The 18,296-nt window shown below is 45.8% G+C and overlaps 5 protein-coding genes across 5 annotated transcripts; 3 read left to right on the top strand and 2 right to left on the bottom strand.

Moving 5' to 3' along the window:
* Nucleotides 1–258: 258 nt before the first annotated feature.
* Nucleotides 259–1,733, top strand: V8C40DRAFT_272503 (epoxide hydrolase family protein; the record flags this gene model as incomplete). Its single annotated transcript, XM_083220364.1, has 5 exons — nucleotides 259–539; nucleotides 600–1,143; nucleotides 1,193–1,240; nucleotides 1,310–1,511; nucleotides 1,645–1,733. 5 exons carry the CDS (start codon nucleotides 259–261, stop codon nucleotides 1,731–1,733), a joined length of 1,164 nt encoding a protein of 387 aa, XP_083077921.1.
* Nucleotides 1,734–1,919: 186 nt separating this feature from the next.
* Nucleotides 1,920–3,109, bottom strand: V8C40DRAFT_282538 (fasciclin domain-containing protein; the record flags this gene model as incomplete). Its single annotated transcript, XM_083221804.1, has 2 exons — nucleotides 1,920–2,095; nucleotides 2,165–3,109. 2 exons carry the CDS (start codon nucleotides 3,107–3,109, stop codon nucleotides 1,973–1,975), a joined length of 1,068 nt encoding a protein of 355 aa, XP_083077920.1. The 3' UTR covers nucleotides 1,920–1,972.
* Nucleotides 3,110–4,596: 1,487 nt separating this feature from the next.
* Nucleotides 4,597–6,453, top strand: V8C40DRAFT_261579 (uncharacterized protein; the record flags this gene model as incomplete). Its single annotated transcript, XM_083219277.1, has 1 exon — nucleotides 4,597–6,453. The coding sequence occupies one exon, from the start codon at nucleotides 4,597–4,599 to the stop codon at nucleotides 6,451–6,453; it is 1,857 nt and encodes a 618-aa protein (XP_083077919.1).
* A 3,719-nt stretch (nucleotides 6,454–10,172) lies between these two features.
* On the top strand, nucleotides 10,173–10,827 carry V8C40DRAFT_233074 (uncharacterized protein). Its single transcript, XM_083213279.1, has one exon. The coding sequence runs from the start codon at nucleotides 10,237–10,239 to the stop codon at nucleotides 10,672–10,674; it is 438 nt and encodes a 145-aa protein (XP_083077918.1). The 5' UTR covers nucleotides 10,173–10,236; the 3' UTR covers nucleotides 10,675–10,827.
* A 1,383-nt stretch (nucleotides 10,828–12,210) lies between these two features.
* Nucleotides 12,211–17,731, bottom strand: V8C40DRAFT_233072 (uncharacterized protein). Its single transcript, XM_083213278.1, has 3 exons — nucleotides 17,591–17,731; nucleotides 14,425–17,531; nucleotides 12,211–14,364 (listed from the first exon to the last, which is right to left on the bottom strand). Exons 2-3 carry the CDS (start codon nucleotides 17,436–17,438, stop codon nucleotides 12,468–12,470), a joined length of 4,911 nt encoding a protein of 1,636 aa, XP_083077917.1. The 5' UTR covers nucleotides 17,439–17,531; nucleotides 17,591–17,731; the 3' UTR covers nucleotides 12,211–12,467.
* Between the last annotated feature and the right edge of the window lie 565 nt (nucleotides 17,732–18,296).

Here is an 18,296-nt window from a genome sequence, read left to right as displayed (position 1 = left end):
TAGCTGATGTTTTCGCGTTTATAATGCTCTATCTCCAATGGATCGGATGTAAACGCAAGACTTTAATTCCGAGACGTAAGGTGATGAAATCGAAGGGCCTATATTGCATTCTATAGGTAGAAACTATTACGTATATATACATCTAGAGAAATTGTATTCAAGAAGCAAATTGCTATTTCTACAGTTCCTTTGTCGGGGTCAAGTTCTTTATACGTCCCTGAAAGTTACTACAACCCTTACTTGCCTCTTGCATCCAACATGAAATCGATTGGCTTTCCCTTCTTATGTTTATGCACATTGACTGCTGCATCATCTGTCGCTAGCGGCAACCATCCTTCGTACGACGTGCGGCCTTTTACTATTAGCCTCTCCGATGGTGTTCCTCGCATGCTAGATCGTATACAAGATACCGAGCTACCTGGTACAATCCCTCAATATCCAGGAAATGAAGCTGGTATCAGTCTAGAGACTTTGAAAGCCCTCAGAAACCAGTGGCTCGTCGACTTTGATTGGCTCAAAGAACAAGAATCACTGAACAGGTAAAGTTTATGAAACATGATACTGTTTATTATCGCCTTTCTGATTGTGTGTTGTTCAAGATATCATCATTTCACAGCCAAAATAGAGAATTTTGATGTGCATTTCATACATGAGAAGTCAAATGAACCTGATGCAATCCCGCTAATTCTCTACCATGGTTGGCCAAGATCATTTCTCGAATTCATTCCAGTCATAAAGAGTCTCACGCAAAAAGCAAAGACATCTACTGGGAAACATGTTTCATTTGACGTGATTGTACCATCACTACCAGGCTTCGCCTTCTCATCCGCTCCAGGAGCTAAATGGACTGTGGACGATTCCGCTCGTGTATTTAATACTCTAATGACAAAAGTTCTAGGGTATAAGACTTATGCAGTCCATGGTACAGATTGGGGATCAGGTGTGGCGTGGGGTCAGTTTGATGGTTTCAATACCTCAGCAAGAGCTGCACACTTCGCTATATTGCCTTTTTTACCCTTAACTCCGGAACAGCTGGAGGCTCAAAATATTACGCTGAACACATCTCTCGACCAATTTGAAGAACAGAGATATGTTAATTGGTCAGCTACAGGGAGTGGGTACTTCAGTGAGGAAGCTTCAAAGGTAAGCTGCGTCATACTACCGCGCAAAATTCGTACTCACTCAATGTTAGCCTAATGATATTGGCCTTGTGCTATACGATAATCCTATTGGACAGCTTGTGTGAATGGGCGAGAAGTATATTGAATGTATGGGCATTTGTGTGTACTCCGCTTTGATGAAGCAACAGCTAATTATTTCAGGGTCGGATCCTAAGGCGGGCACCAGCCCATCCGTCCTAACCCATAATGAGATTCTTCGCAGTATATCTCTTTATTATCTGACTAAATCAATTTTGACATCCGGATACATCTACTTCCAGAATCCTCTGGGCCAAACTGGATTCCGATACAATTATACGAGGGCCCGCACAGATGCTCCCATGCTCTTTAGTGCCTTCAAATACAATGTCCAGTATTGGCCACGCGCTTTAGCTGAAACGGTGGGCAACTTGGTCCTTTACTGAAGTAGGAAACCTATGCTCCAGTTACTTGTATCCCCAAATGTACTAACAGGGTTAAATAGATCATGACTTTGGCGGGCATTTCCCTGGGTTGGACAATCCCCCTGCTCTAATGGAAGATATACGAGAAATCGGCAGCTATTGGGAATAGAAACTCGGGCGGCGAACATGAATGGAAAATAGTACGATACACTGCATAAATTTGGGAGTCACGAGATGAATTCGCATGAGTCCACAAACTGTTGAACTCAATCTATTGGAGAATACACTTTATGAAATAAACAAAGCTTCCTATAGTTGTAATCTTACGGCCCATAATTCCCATGTTAACCACATGCGCTGAATGAGGGCATCGTGTGCGATTTCAACCCAAGCTCAATTTTACGTAGCTCAAAAGAGAAGATGTCGGGCAACAACTGTGCCGATAAATGTGAGTGTCAAAGCTTCCCACGGCAGTGGTCTTGTAATCATCGCAGTATTGGTAGGAACGGTGGGAATATTTCCACTTAGAAGCTATTGTTGAGAGTCATTAGCATTCATACTATCGTAGACCAAAACATGGCCTTCATGGACGCAACGTACCTTGTTGATAGTGTGGACGACGCCGTTTTGAATGAGAGAATCTCCTCCCAGAATTCGGGCACCGTTCAAATAGGCAACATCATCTTTGATTACAACAGAGATGTTGGAACCACCAAGCGTGCGGACAGTCAGTCCATCCACAAGCCAAGGTGAGTACAGCGGGAATGATGGGCTGACAATGATATGCTCCTTCAATACCTGCCCAAGTTGGGCCTGTGTAAGTGTGCTAGAAAGAGTGAACACATCATTGCTTGGTGCAAGGACAGTAATGGACCCTGTGTTTTCGAGAGCTTCGACTAAGCCTGCTTGTTGCAAAGCTGCAGCAAATTTGGCCTCGCCTAATGTCTGAAGAGTTGATGATAAGTTCCCTGGTAGACTAAGAAGCGCATCGATGGGACGAACAACGCCACCGTCGAAGGGAATGTCGGGACCTGTAACTTTGGAATATTTCCCTGAGCCTGAAAACACGAAGGGAAGCGACGCAGACGGAACACCCCTCTCCACGAGTGTTTGGTTATTCCCGGGGCCAAGACGCACTGATGGGTCTTGATACAAGGTCTCGAGGACGGTTCCCAGAGAGGCTGCCCGCTTCCGGAATCTCCTTGCAGAAGTATTGTTTTGACCGCCAGCAGAAGGATCAATATACTCATTTTTGATAGTATTTGAAAAGTAGAGCGAACTCTCAAGGCCGGAAGCTGCACCAGCTTGACGGCGGGAGACAGTAGCATTGAAAGTAACATTGATACTGCTGCCAAAAGCACTATTGCTTGGGGCATATACAATAATGCCAGGATTGGCAAGCACAGGCTCGCTTGCTTGAAGTCGTTGAGCAAATTCTGAGAACCCATTTTGTTGTAAGACGGACAAGAGCGACTGTGGCGACTGTGCGAGAGTCACAGAAGCGGCGTAAAGGCCAAAGAGTGAAAAGAGGTGTTGTTTGTGCATTGCATCAATTGGGGGGTGTGATCTGCCGGAGATAACGCAGACAGAGATGAATGAGGAGGGTGATTTGATCGTCTACAAGTTGGGGGCCATTGAAGTGAGACATCATTATTTATCCTCCGCGAACTTACATGTAAATCGCTGTCTAAAGCTTACTTAGTCTCCGGTACGAAGAGCCTCAATAATGGGTAGGCTCCTGCAGAGACACGGACCTGAATCCGGCATTGTTAGTTGTTGTTCAATCACACTGGGGGCCATGCAGCTAGCGACGGTGAGTCTCAAAGAGGTTAAATCGGCAACGGTGCTTCAGGTTTCCATCTACCTATCAGATTGGGGTTCGGTGATGGTTTTCTTGGCGGCTCATCGTGGGCTAAGGTTATTCGGTACTCCTTGCATCATCGTATGCGGGCAGACCTTTTCAGCCGCATTGAGAGACCCACAAGACATGCCAGGGGATAGACGAAGCGGAAATAATGAGGCGTGTAAGTGCAATCCGCAATCCGTATGAGCAGTCATATTTGGTGAGTCGCAATTCACAACCGAACTGACACAAACATGTTCGTGCGCATGTCTGATTGGAGAGCTCGATGATTCCAAAGCATGTCCCTCTTGACGATATGGCTTGAATGTGACACCTTCTCTCACTCGTTTCCTCCTTGGGTACAGATGCGGCTTTAGGCAGCAAGATGCAACAAGGTATCATTCAATATCTATTCATGATAAAGCCTCACAGTTACCCTCGCCTCATAAACTTATAGCCTATCAATTCGTTGTCTGGTACACATCCGCGGAATTCGGCAAAGAAGCACCCATACTGCCTATGTATCATATTTCACTTAATAAACACCCTAGGTGACAGCTCCTAGGAAACCGTTGATCACAATGGCGGCCACATTCTCATGACAGAGAATTAGAAAAAAAAACGAGACAAAGACTTATCCCGGACTATTCGGAAATGAATATGATACGGGGAATTCAGTAATGTTTTGATTGTAAGAATTGCGGCGAAAGCTGGTATTACTCGAACCCGTTTTGAACAATACGTGATTCTTCGTATCTCAAATGGATGCAACCTTGTCTGTCACAGCCGAATCGGCGCTTTTCTATCCAATCTTAGAGGCTTGTCCACCTCCCCTCTGTAGATTGAGGCCCCATTTGGCAAGCGTCCTGCCTAAGACGTGGCAGCACGCATGAGGCTCCAAAGACTAACCAGTCACAATGAGCCAAGTGGAAGGATGGATGCAGTAGATAGAATTCGCAAGAGCTGAACTATGCAAGACTGGTCGTTTCATTAAAATGGAGGTGTGGTTGAGCCCCTCCTCCGAGAAGTAACTGGGCTATTCCAGTGTCCACTGTCAGTTTTCGCACTCCATCCTGCCATGCAGGATAGGACTATATTTAAGTTTCCAATATCAGTAACATGAGACTCTTATACTGTAAAATTCCGAACAAGAATCACTTCACTTAATGTTCTAATCAATCAACTCATAATGGTTGACATATCACTGGTAGACGATTCCTATGTGCTTCACCGCTCCTTCTTCGTACCGACCAAAGATGGTGCCATTTGGGCCATAACATTTACAACCTATGGCGGAACAATCCTAACAGCCGGCATCTCTGTCATTCTGACCTTGGTTTTTGTGCAACTCTGGGACTTCATCTGCTTCATTGCCATAGTACTTCCTGGAGCAACGACTCGGCGGCGACATCTTGCTCTAGTAACCCTTTATAATTCCAACGATTCTTGGTTCGCTTTTAAAGAACTGGCGAAATATGCATTGCATTACTTTGGATCCCAATCAGATTTTGTTTACGGTTTCATATTCTGTACCCTGGCATTCATCATCTACGGTGGCAGTTTGTCACTGGGGATCGTTGGACCCTCGTTGATGCAAGTCGGTACTGTTGCACCTGCACGACCGAGTGCCGTCTACTATCCTAGTTCGAATCAAGATACGGCCGCTGTACTTGAAAGGTTTGGGGTACTCTCTCCAGCAAATCTACGTGCCCTCGGTAGTGTGGATGCTGCCCTCGGTACACTGGCAGACAGTGTGAACATAGGACAGCCAGTCCTTCTTGGCCAAGTGGGAGGTGAAAACATCTATCAATATTCGTACACCTACTCGCTCACTGGGATCGATATCGGCCTCCAACACGGTTCCGACCTTGCATTAAATGTTACGGGTTCTTGTACAACCGAGTATGGATGGATTTCAAACCTCTCGAACGCAAACATGGACGTATATCGCTTGTGGGATGATGTCAGGGAAGAGTTAGCTGTCCCCATCAATCCATATGCTCTTCAAGACGCTCCAAAAGCGACCTTCGTATTTCATCCGAATGCAGCAAATCAGTCCATCCAGACTGGAAATATTTCCTACGCTGTTGTGGCTTGGTCAGCCCACAGACCGAGCATTAAACAGGGGGGTGATCCGTGGTATGAAACAGAAGTTCGGACGGAGAATATTTCAGTCCCTTACAACGCAGCCTTTTGGATAAAGCGATCAAGGCCAGCCCTCTCCTGCTGGCAGCACGACAGCTGGACCTATGGTTCCCAAAACGTCACCAACATCTATGGCCTTAGAGGGTTGAAAGGCATGAAGATCAAACCAGCTCTGCTCAATGTCCTGGAAAGCGCTTTGAATGTCCCAGTGGTGGTAAACTTGGGCAACGGAGCTGGTCTTTCGGCACTTAAATCTGCAAGTACAAGCCCCAATGGCGTCATAAACGCAGAAGTTTCAAGCATTTCCGACGATCTGAAGCGTCTGATTCTGGGAAGCTTTGTATTGACACGGAATGTCCTCTTGGACACCACGACGTATCAAGCTGGGAGTGGACTGGACAACATTATGCAAGACGAGAATGGTGATCCTCTCGATGGTGCGGGTGATTTCGTTCTCTCAAGCCCCAACTTCCAAACATTTTCTTTGGTTGGCATAATTGTCCTCTGCGTGGTCTTTGTCACTCTCTTCATCATAAACATCCTTTTGCATCAATTTCTTCGTCTTTACACTGAGAAAAAGCCAGGCGGGAAAGCCGAAAAGAAAATGAGGCTGTTCAAAGCATTGCCAGCAGCTCAGCTATTCCGGCGTGTTTACGAACCTAAGGATAAAGTGGATACAGAGTGGCCATGCTCTGATGATTTCCCATCGAAAAAGGATAAAACAGAATTCAGAGTGGACAAGTGTTCAGATGAGAAACCTTGCAATGGCCATATCAGTGGCGAGCTTCCTGAGCCAGAGCCTGCAGCTCAACTCAATGAAGAAAATACCGCGGCTGAGCTATCGGCCGGAAAGGAAAAGACAACTGTGGATGTCCAGCAAACCCACGTTGTGCAAGATTGAGATGAATCGCAGACTGTTTGGCATTAGTATATGGCCTGCCATTATTCGCGCATTTTTTGTATTGATTGCTGTCTTTTTCGCCAACTTGGATTTGGAATAATAGAAATATTGACAATGGATGCGTATATGAGAACGAATACAGTGAGATACTTGGTGTTCATTTCGCGATATTTAATCATGTGCTTGGTTGTGCCTCGCAAATGATTGAGGCGTTATCTCCACCTGAATCTCGAATCCGTCAAATGCATTCCCTCGCATCAATTGACTGTGCTGTTCTTAGTCTGGAGCCACAATCTCTTGGTCTGTTCCCGCGATCCAGCAGAAAAGCCGCCATGGACGTGGGTCGCTGACGGTTAGCGGGCGGATCCTCCCTCAGTGGGGTCGCATCCCTGTAACATCTCCCGTAGGCCTTTCTGAGCTATAAAAACAACGCCATCTCCCAGCCAAAGCCGCAAACTCCTTTCATTCTCTTGTACTCAACCTCAGCCTATGTAGACGATGCCCTTGATAAGTAAAGAATTCCAATCCCTCTCTCAATATCTGGCGGAACAGTCGAGTGGTTAACTTGAGTAGCCATGGGCCTTGCCCGGTGTAGATGGGCTGTACGGCATTGGCGGGGACGTTGCGGCAGCGTCGGAGTTCGAACACTGGCTGTTCTGTCAATTTTTTTCTTGTCCGCTTATATTTTTGGTATTTAAATCCGCGACATTCGATAGACTCCGCCGGTGCCTCTTTTTTTATATAAGCAAAACAGTAGTTCCAGGGCGCTCAAAGGCGATGCTGTGATTTGGGAGCGAAATGCAGTGGCAAAGCTAGATGCAACCGCAGCATGCCTAGGTTTTTAGTGCCTGAAATCTTCCGAAGAGGATACAGCGCTACTGCAGCCCCCATTTTAGTGCGCGGAAGCCACTCAGCTATTGAGCACATGATAGGTGTGCTCATATGCAAATACGACGGATACCAATTAACGCGCGCTCATTCTGGCGGGATTTGCTGTGAGTTTCTAGTTCACGGGGGAGCTTCAGTTAAAGAATGAGGAGTGAACATCGTGAGATGGAACTATTCGAAACAGGGATCAGGTCTATGTTGTTATTGATCCACGAGATTTGAAGTTTTTTTATACCTGTGTGATACGACATGGCTGTAGATTGGAAGTAATCATCTTGAAATCACTTTGTAATGAGCAAAATGTATTTTTGTTGAGTTAGGTAGATATTTCAGGACACTATGCAGACAAATATATTGATAACAAACGTCGCAGGAATAATGTATTAAGCATTTGTATTCCACTGCCTAATATATACTCCGTAGATCTAGGTAGGTATATGTAAATTAAGGCAAGCAAATGCCTACCTTAGTACCTACTTATCTCTACTACCAAATACTGCATGTACCTCTTTGAAGGGAAAACTAGGTCCCATGGTATCTTAATATGTCTCCCGTCAATATATGGTGCAATTTTTGCAGCGTGCGTGTTGACAATCATGTTCTGTACATTGTGCATTCAAATACCATATCATGCCGCCCATGCCACAATAACACTATGTAACATTAGTTTTTATGTCAACGTAATAACCATCAAGGGATACATACACATGTCCAAGATTTTGGCACCTTCACATCAGGCCTATCTAGTGGTCGATATTCAACATCTTCCGACATTCCTTGGGAAGTTTCTATTAAGGAAGTTAACTCTGGAATTTGCTGTCGCCTGAATTAAAAAGGAAATTTCAACTTGCCGTTATTCTTCGATGCAAAAATGGGGGTTTGTTGGTTTACAACAAGCCTACCACCAGCATCTGTTGCACCACTGATAGTATTCTTAGGCTTATCGGTGAGGGGGATATTAATGCTCGACAATGAAATGCTATCTAATTCGCTAATCATTTTGCCAATCGGGTCTTCATCTTCCTCAAGTTGTGACTTATATATCAATGCTGAATCCGATATATTGTCGGATTCAGAGCCTATAGCCTCTCCGCTACCCGTAGGTAGACGTAGAGAGGAAATCGCAAGCTCTTCTTGATGTGCGGCAACGTGCTTTTTGAATTCCTTGTGACTGACCGAATCGTGTCGTGTCGGATCAACTGGTCTCCTTGTCCGGCTTGTCGTTGTTGACACCGCTTCTCTCCATTCATCACAGAACGGGCAATCTTCTGCTTTGAACTCAACGAGGTTCTGCCTCCCACCTTCTTGAAGCATTCTCAACTGGCGATCTGAGAAATGCCCATGGATGCTCTGAATGTGGATCTTCAAGCTGTCGAACGAGAAAGTTCCACGCCTGCAAAGAGTACATATGTACTCACATCTGTGTTTTTGCAACTCATGTTCAAACCACGCATCGCGATCCTCAAAGAGTTCTATATCGCACTCCGATCCACCCAGCGTACATACATAAGCTTTGAGATCACGAAATGCGTGAATCCTGAGATAAATGTCGTCAGATGTGATTGCAATCAATCATATATATGGCACAATGCACTCACTGCCATGATTTTTCCCCATCAAAAGATTGAGGGGTAAAGCATATTGGGCATTCAAAAGAATCCTGAGTTCCAGCTATATCAGCTAAACGGGGCAGAGCAAGATTAGGCATATAATCTGGCATTATTGAGGCGTTTGACGAAGGCATGTCATAATCTTTCTCAATTATCTCCTCCGATGGAGAATGTAAAGAGGTAGCAGGTGCAGTAGCTTCATGTGATAGCTGTTCTATAGTTGCAGCCCTATGATCAGATTCGCCGACGCCAAGCCGAGATCTGCGTTCCCTATAACTTTTGAGAAGTTGCCTTCTTTTAGCAAGGGCGCTGCTAAATCTTGGTAGAAGCCTGCCATTACGAAGTTTGATATACTTTTGTTGAACATAATCAGTATCAATGGCATCTGGAAAAGCTGGGTCGGACATTCGAATTGTCATTTTGAAACGCTCGCAAGATGCTGACTTTCTAGCGAGCATACCTAACTGGAAGAGGGAGTTTATAGATTCAGAAATTATCTTTAGAGCCACAGTAATCTCATCTGAAGAAAACTCGTCACTCTCATTGATCGGATCGAGCCCAAGAATCGAGGCTAGATCAGAGCAGATATCTAAATCAAGTAGAGGAGCGCTCTTCGGATGACCATATTGAATTATTTTGGTTACTACTATGTGTCAGAAAAGAATATCGTGTGCATTAACCATTACTAACGATCATCGATAGCCTCTATTATCTCATTTAATTGTCGCTTTATTCGTTTCAAGATGTTTGCGGCCTCAAGGAACTGTTGATGGAGAGATGATGGAGAATGTGGACTATGCATTGCGCCTACATTTCCAGCCCATAGAGAGAATCTGTCTAAATAGTCAGAAACTACTGAAGACTGTAAATTGAAAGATCTGTCTTTGTTCTGCTCCTCTATGAGTGTTATCAAGTTGAGGAAATGGTGTCGTACACTCTGGCTTGTGGCAGAAATGGTCTTAAAATGCGTCGAACTTGCCATGATTATGAAACAACTATGACAGTATGGAACGGCTATACCCCGCGTTAAATAAAGAATAAAGAGTAAACAAGTGATGTGTTCTTATATAGATGACTGGATGTCTCATGAGTGGTCACTACCCCGCTTGGTGAGTACATAGAGATATTTAATGCAATGTCATGTGCGATTGGTCAAAGGGAAATTACATATAATGTAACTAACTTGCAAGCTCAGCCTGATTCTCGGAAGCAAAATTGTCCCCATTAATCGCGCACAATTGGCTTTTTCTCTCTTTCCTCACATTCAGTATCTTGAATATTTGCAATGTCAGGATTTCAGATCGCCGGGATTGTCCTTGGCGCTTTTCCTGTCGCCATTAACGCTCTCGAGGCATATCACGATATTGCGGAACGGGTGGGCCTTTTTCTCAGCATAAAAAACGAATACACAAATTGGAAGAGGGATCTGAATTTCTATAAGCTATCTTTTAAAGTCACCATTGAAAAGCTTCTGCTTCCTCTTGTTGCGGATGACGATATGATTGCAGAACTCCTCAAAGAACCAGGAGGCGATCGCTGGCAAGATACGCCTGTTGCGGAACTCTTGGAGAAGCGTCTTGAAGGCTCCTATGAGCTATATATGCAGTACATACAAAGTATGAGACGAGTATTAGATGAAATAAATAGAGAGCTTCTCATTGACTCTGAATGGGCTCAGAAACTGCTTGCCAATCCAGTAAGAGACCCGTATCTACGTCCGTAACAGAGAATTAATTGTCCTTGTAAGCAACTAACATCAAGCAAACGACTGAAACTTAAAGCATTCTTCTCAAAGGAAGGACTCGCGCATCAAGTTTATAAATTCAAGCTATGCAACAATGAGACCACGCGAAAACGACTCTTTGGTGAACTTCAGGAATATAACGATAAGCTAGAAAGACTTTTCAAAGCTAGTGATAAAGATTTACGCATATCGACACATAGAAAGTCAAATCAACTATCACAAGCAAATGGCTTAGTCTTGTGCGGCTTCTGGAAGAAAGCGAAGAGCGCTTATCAGGCACTGGCTTCTGCGTGGACTTGCCAATGTCCACAACATGACGCAAAACTGCTGCTCCAACATCGAGTACTGGGGAAAGCGGAGTTTGATATCACTCTGAATGGGCTTATTGCCGCTGGTTGGTTTGTTCGAAAGATCAGAGTTTCGGAAGTCGACAGCATAGAAACGGCAAGATTGGATGAGAATATCATACCACTAGAAAGCGCTCCCATTCATGAGCCTAGCCACAAAGAGGGTTATCCAAATGGGCCAGTGCTTCAGATTAATGGTATGACAGAAGCAAGTGTCAAATCACAAAGGTTTGCAACTACCACTGGAGGCTTTTCACGTCTGTAATGTGGCTTACATATATGCATAGCCCGGGCTCACCATCAGTTACACTTACCTGCGTCACCACTTCTTCATTCCGCAGTATAACTCCTGAGATATTGAACATTTGCACTTCATTTGAACCACCAGGGAGGTTGTGCTATGGCTATCTCACTTATCAGAATTGTCGCTACAACGTGTACAATATCCATCAGCACAGCGCTAACATAATGCCCACTGTGACTCTCGACCAAATAATCCAAGGCAAGATACATTCACTATTCACGCGTTTACAGAGATATACGCTATCATTAACCATCGCCTCCACATATCTTCAGCTGCTGGAATCTCCGTGGCTACCTCCGTCTCCAAAAAGGGCCGATTTTCTTTTCCCCCAAGGCATTTCCGATGCAAATGTCGTCGACATTGACCAACCACATTTAAGTCAAAACTTCAAACTTATGAACAAACAGGACAAGTCTTCTGCACCCGAAAACAGTTTTTATGTTGCCGAAGCGCTTGATCATCTAGGTATCTTGCTCTTGGAGCTTTGTTTTGGCCAGATCTTAGAAAACCAGCCATGGAGAAAAGAATTACCAGCAGGGAAGAATAATATTGAGAAAGTAGGTTATGATGTTTTGGCGGCTCGAGAGTGGCAGTGCCATGTCAATCAAGAAGCAGGTGGTGATTATGCCGATGCCGTCTCATGGTGTCTCGGGGGAAATAGGAGTGTGGCACCAGAGAAATGGAGACAAGAAATGCTGCGCAAAGTGATACGGCCTCTCGAGCGATGTCGCGATTATTTAATTACTGGTGGGGTAGGTTTTTGATCATTGGGAAGATGGCATTTTCTTGTAAGGTCGATTGACTATGTAATAAGAGGATGAAGTGTCTATCATATCGGAAGATGCTGCACGGATAATGAAAACGTTTCTCGTACAGTGACAAAATATGACTGTAAAAAATGTATTCTTAGCAACCGATTTCCGGAGACCTGTCTCCTTGTCAGACCTTATATGCTCTCAATCATAGATTAGCGATTCACTATGATCCTCTTTCGTACGTGCTAATTAGCGTCTCGATGATAACCGCCGAAGTCTCGTAGTGTTGCCACGTGCTGAACTTCCACTCATCATATGCAAGACATGATGTTGTTTCTAGGCATTTAGAATCTTTTCACCAATAACTCATATCTTCGTTGCAATCATCCTTTCAGAAAACTCAAACCCGCCCTTTGCTACCACCACACGATGATCACTTGCAAATATAACTTCCTGACTGTAAGTGTGTGAAGTCAAACCCGAGACCGCGGCCAGCGCACACTTCAGTTCGCCCTCTGTATCGCACCATTCACTCAACCCGAAGAAATGACGACGGGCGTTCGTGTTGGGTGACGATGGCCGAATGCTACCGATATTCACCGTTCTACTACTATCTTTAGGCTGCAATTGGACACTACATACCCATAGATCATTATCTAAGAAAATCAGCGTAGATGGGCCTACGAACCCGATCACTGACCGCACAGATGAACGAACAGCACTGAGACCAGGTTCTGTGATGGGAAAGGCCAATGTTCCTGGTAAGTTTGGATCAAAGGTTGCCACGGACCACAAATGGACTTGCGGCGGCGCAGATACTGAGGCTCTGAGAAGCTCGACGACGTATTCAGACGCGACATGATATGATGCTGTTGTAAAACTGCAATCGGAATTATGTCGCAAAGGCTTGAATCGTTGAGCTTTCGGTGACTGTGGAGACTCTCTCTGTGAACTGGGCTCCAAGCATGGTGCAGGCCGTTGAAGGCGAATGCCCTCTACGGAAGTCAATTCTTTGTAGTCGGCCCAGCGAAAGACTCGCGCCACATCACCAGTGATGATTACGAACCACTCTGGATTTGCAGGATGCCGGAAAGCCGTGCGGGCGGAAGATTTAGCTGCTTTATTACAATCCGAAGCGCAAGAATTTGCGGTATAGTCGTCCGTAGATGGTTGCTGTGTCGGTTTGTGAACTAATCCTGACGGCAACTCCCAAAGTTCATCAAAGTTGTGGCCAGTTATAAGAAGCCGGTCAGCTGCATCGTTGATGAGAAGCCGCACTACCGCACCTCCAAATCGACGGTCAAGAGTAATACGCGCTGCTGGCTGTTTTTGTCCCTGAAACCCTGTTGCAATATCCCTCAAAGGCATCAGTAGCTCGCCGACTAGGACACGACCAGAGTCATCAGCTGAAACAACAATATTCTTCTCTTCTCCAAGAGCGACCGCTATGACAGATACTCCCCGTGCGTGCTGGTAAAGCTTGCCGGCCTCTGCTCCATCAGCAGTAGAGAAGAGACAGACATCTCCTCGCCGCTTGCCTGCAAGGACACACTGGCCGTCCCTCGATACCTCCAGAAGACTTGTGATCTCCGGTTCTTCGGGGCCGTTCAGCATACCAACTGTTGTTACGGGAAGAGTTGCGGCATCACTGGTACTCTCTAATTCATTGTTCTTCCTGACAAGGGCTGTTGGCTCCCACACACGGCACTGTTGGGAGTGAACGTCAAGGAAGCGCAGTCCGTTGAAGCTGAAGGCGACGCCACGGACAGAGTCATATAGCCCGTCGATGCGATAAATAGGCATCAAGATAGTGTTGCCATCGTAATCGTGGTCGAAGTCGAAAACTTCGATCATTCCATGACTGCCACCCGTGACCAAACTATGGCCATCGGGCGAGCAGGCGACGCTTTGCGCATACACGTTTGGCATGGTGAACGTCAACTTCATCGTCAAGTAGTCGAAAATGCATAATCTACCATCATTGCATGATACTATCAGTGCAATGATGTCTGGGTTAGGATTGAATACCATATCATCGATGCCATTGTTTGCATCAACGATACAGTGACCCAATACTTGTTGCTCCAAGGTGTTCCATATCAGTACCGGGTGTTTGCGGTAGCCAACAGCAAGTAGGATAGCGTCGCTCGTTACCAAAAAGGCCACGCAAGTTGGAGACTGTTGAGGCACAATGTATTGTGTGTGAGAGTAGTCATCTTCAAGGTTCTCCGGTATTGAACCGCTCTGAAATCTCTCGAGGCTCCTGAGGCTCGTTAGCATGTGCATATTACGGTTAAACAACAGTGCTTGAGGCGCATATTACCATCTTGTGAGACTACCAGATTGGTATGCGCAAAGAATTTCGTCAAGACCTAAGAATATGACTCCAAGAGGGGGCGATTGTAAGGGGAATTTATATAATTGAATGCCTGTTGTCGGCCTCCATAGGACCATTGACTTGATGCCACAAGAGATAACGTATTCGTCATCTTGGCTGAACTGGAGGAATTTGACTCTTTCGGGATGTGTGATGGTCAGATGTAGCTGAAGAGATCCAGCATTATAAAGAAAAATCTTTCCATTTGATAGCCCAACGGCGAAAAAGCCATCTCCATGACAAACTGCTGTTGCTTGGCCCTTCTGGAAATCGAGGCGGCTCAAGCAGTCATCCCATGTTCCAGCAGGAAGGCCTTTAACAGCGAAAGTTGCCGATCGCCGATCTTTTGAGAAGGTCCTGGAAATCATAGACTCTGACGGGCATAGAGGGGGTATTAGGCGGTGGATTGAACGGGGCGATGTGAGCAGCTGAGATTGAAACTTTGCGGCTACGCGAATGAGGTCTGTCACCCAACCTTCGACAATGCTAACCGATAAATCTGTCGGGGGGACGTATTTCGCTCGACGACCTAAATAACCGCGAAGGTTCATGGCGGCTCGTGTAATGTGACTTATATCACCGCCTTTCGCAACATGTTCAATCCAGGAGAGGACATTGGTATTGAGGAAAGTGCATATTTCTTCCATCAAGATATCATCTCCTGATGAACAGCGATATATGTGCTCCGAAAAGAATGTCGACGCATAGTCAAGCAGAGATGAGTCAATAGGCATTGTGGACGCAGATTTGGCGAATCCCTTCATCTTCACAGAGCGTTGGGAATTCATTTGCAGTGCTTTAAGGCAATCGCCAGACAGAAATCGCGTGAGAATACCCGCAATGTGAGTGTGACCACGCTCCTTGTAAACGGTAAGTTCGGAGCACATGCTCTGGTCGAGGAGAAACTCGCGCGCTGTTTCGTGTATTATATGCGCTTTGTCTGTTGGATCAACGTAGACAAGCTGACCACATAAACTAGGAATTGCCCTTCTCATGTTTTGTAGTGTTTGGTTGAGATCGAGTTTTACAGCGCACCGTAGTTCATCTAGACCCAAAGGGCGGCGTGCGAGGACAACCCATGTCAATATAGTCCTCGCAAGGCTTGCTTTGCTCCTGTCCCTCTCGATCGACTGTACCATTCTACTGTATAAGTCGCAGAGCTCTCCAGGAACTTCCTTCAAGATAGCTTCCATGGCCTCCTCAGTCCAAGCGTTTTCGAATTCCTGCAAGACTAGGCGCGCCCAGAGGAAAGAGCCGGAAGACTTTTTGAGAATTTTGTTGCACATGGCCTCTAAATCATCCTCTGTCTCCAAGCGGTCCAATTCTCTGAGTTTTGTGGCTAGGAACAGCCGAATGTCCTCGAGGGTATCTGAATCTGACAAAGCATAGGTAGTCACTTGGGGCCCAAGAGATGCTAGCCCACGCTCAACAGTATCTAGATTGCGGCTGGTAACGAAAACTCGAAGTTCACGCTTCCTTGGCAATTTGGCCAAAAGCTTCTTGGTGAAGAGTGAACTAAAGTTGCCACATTCATCAAGGCCATCAATCACCCAGAAGTGCTGCTTTTCAAATGGCAGCTTGAAGATTCTGTCGACGAAAAGCTTTGTCCAAATAGTCGCGTCGTCTGTCTTATCCCAGGCGACTCTCTCGTGTTCAAGCTGTATAAGCTTCTCCCTCACCAGTTTATCCTGAGTTACCATCTGAAAGGCGAGAGACCTAAAGCAATCGCTCAGCGTAGACTTGTTCGTAGTTAAGTGCTTAAAGAAGAAATAGCTACAACATACACGTAGCGGCCTTAGATGATCAATGACGTGGCTGGAAAGGATAGATTTTCCGGTTGCAGGCCTCCCAGTCAGCCAGAGAATACTCGGGGCATCGCCTTCCTTCCAAGACATGAAACAAGATTTGTTCGTGAGCCATTCACAAGAATCGGGTATTTTAAGCTCGGATTGTAATGTAAGGTCTTCCTCCAACGTATCGGATACTCCAAGAAGAGACTTTAAGCGTAGATCTAATTCGATCTCCGTACTATCAGCTGTATCAAGTTGTGATAGGGTCGACTCCAGGAATCTATCTTTAATCTCATCGACAGCAGTGTGGAGGGCATTTCGTACCATCTTGTAGTTAGAATCTTCTTGACTGGTGAATTTGCAGACATGGCGATGATCCGCATTCATCGCCTCGATCCTTTCTTTATCAAAGCCTAAAATTGCCGAGTCTTTGTCCACCACCATTCTAGTTATAGGCCCCAAGGCTGTAGGCAATGTCTCATAAAAGGTCCACAAAGCCAAGTCCGCTGCAACATGGCGGAACCTATCTCTGATCAGGGCGAGCGCAGATGATCCAGATTTTAAGTCCGTTACAAAAGGCTTTTTGCCCCAAGCAACAATCAGCATGCTCTCTAGGATACCTGCCAGATCTGAGCCGTGATGTGGGGTACCGAGGAAGAAGATTCCATATATTCGCCCTGCTAGGTCCTTATATGATGGGTGTTGTCGTGCGATGATGTAGGCTTCTTTTGCAACACACCCGCCCATGCTGTGACCAACGAGAATGATGCGCGTATCATCCCGACGTATGTTTGGGTGGTTTCTCAGGCTCCCTATTAGAGACTCGGCAAAGTCGTGGATACTCAGGATGCTTTGTTGCTGCCACTTCTTGCCCCAGTCTGCTCGATAGCCAAAAGAATGGACCCGTACATCTTCAAACCCTCGCTCATCTGGCAGCCAATCTTTCGGCCAAAAGGACATCGGGCGGCTCGAATTCGACCATGTCTTCCTGCTGCTTCCTCCAAGTCCATGGATGAATATTATATCGGCTATGGCATTTCTAGGCGCTGGATCGTAGAGCGTGGTAAGTCCCAGCGGGTCGGTCTCTTGGGTTTCATCTTCAGATGCATCCGTGTTGGTGTGGGCGACCCTGGCGTGTAAGGTCTTTATTGCCGCTGGGAATCGCGACATTGTTGCATATTTTTAGGTTGTGACAGTCGAAGGGTTAATATCAATAGATATAGCCTCTTCCCGTCTGGCTCAAAGATTTTGATCACAGCTCCCCTGCTTCGTGAAGCCCACCTTAGCTTGGAATATGGCGGGTTGAGAAAGAAGGGGATTACCTCCAGCTGAGGGGGTTTGCCTAGCCAGCTGAAATACAGCCATTCACGACACCCAATGAGAGGTAAGTTGCAAGCGCCCAACTCGGCCATTCCACCGGACCGCACCTAATCTAGCATTGAACCTAGCATGAAAGCTGGTACACCAACAGGACAAGGGTAGATCATTCATTAACCAAGTCCTAGCTCACACTCCCGCAGAGACAGCTAGTTGCTATTGTTGAAGAAAGTTAAGGCATGAATGAGCTCATGTGAAGAGTCAAAGTTCACATGTATGAAGGGATGGGAATAAAATCTAGCCTACACACGAGCAGAGTCTAACATAGCCTCAAGACGAGTGCTCATTTCCCATTACTTTTATAAACAATCCCATACCTGGGCTAGAGGGGACTAATGTTCAAGCGGCGGAGTGCTTGCAAGGGGCTTCTCCGCATCAAAGTTGGCTAGGGAGAAATCTAGCTTGTTAGGTTGCTAGCGCTTCGGGCACTAAAGTACTCTATGGAATGATTGAGGAAGCCCGTGCAGACATCAAGAGAGCGAACTGCTTGATCAACGTGGAATTGAATAGTACATGTATTGTACGTATAGCACAGCAACGAATCATTTAGGCATTCCCAAGTATCCGTCTTAATAATAGGTAACGTAATTTAGAGGTTAAATGGAAAATAAGTTGAACTGAAATAGAATCTCTCTGCCTCCGTTGTATACT

Source organism: Trichoderma camerunense (assembly GCF_050948025.1).
Source record: "Trichoderma camerunense strain CBS 138272 chromosome Unknown V8C40scaffold_2, whole genome shotgun sequence".
NCBI classification, from domain to species: Eukaryota; Fungi; Ascomycota; class Sordariomycetes; order Hypocreales; family Hypocreaceae; genus Trichoderma; species Trichoderma camerunense.
The sequence above is the reverse complement of the archived record's forward strand: the minus strand, read 5'-3'. Positions and strand labels throughout refer to the sequence as shown.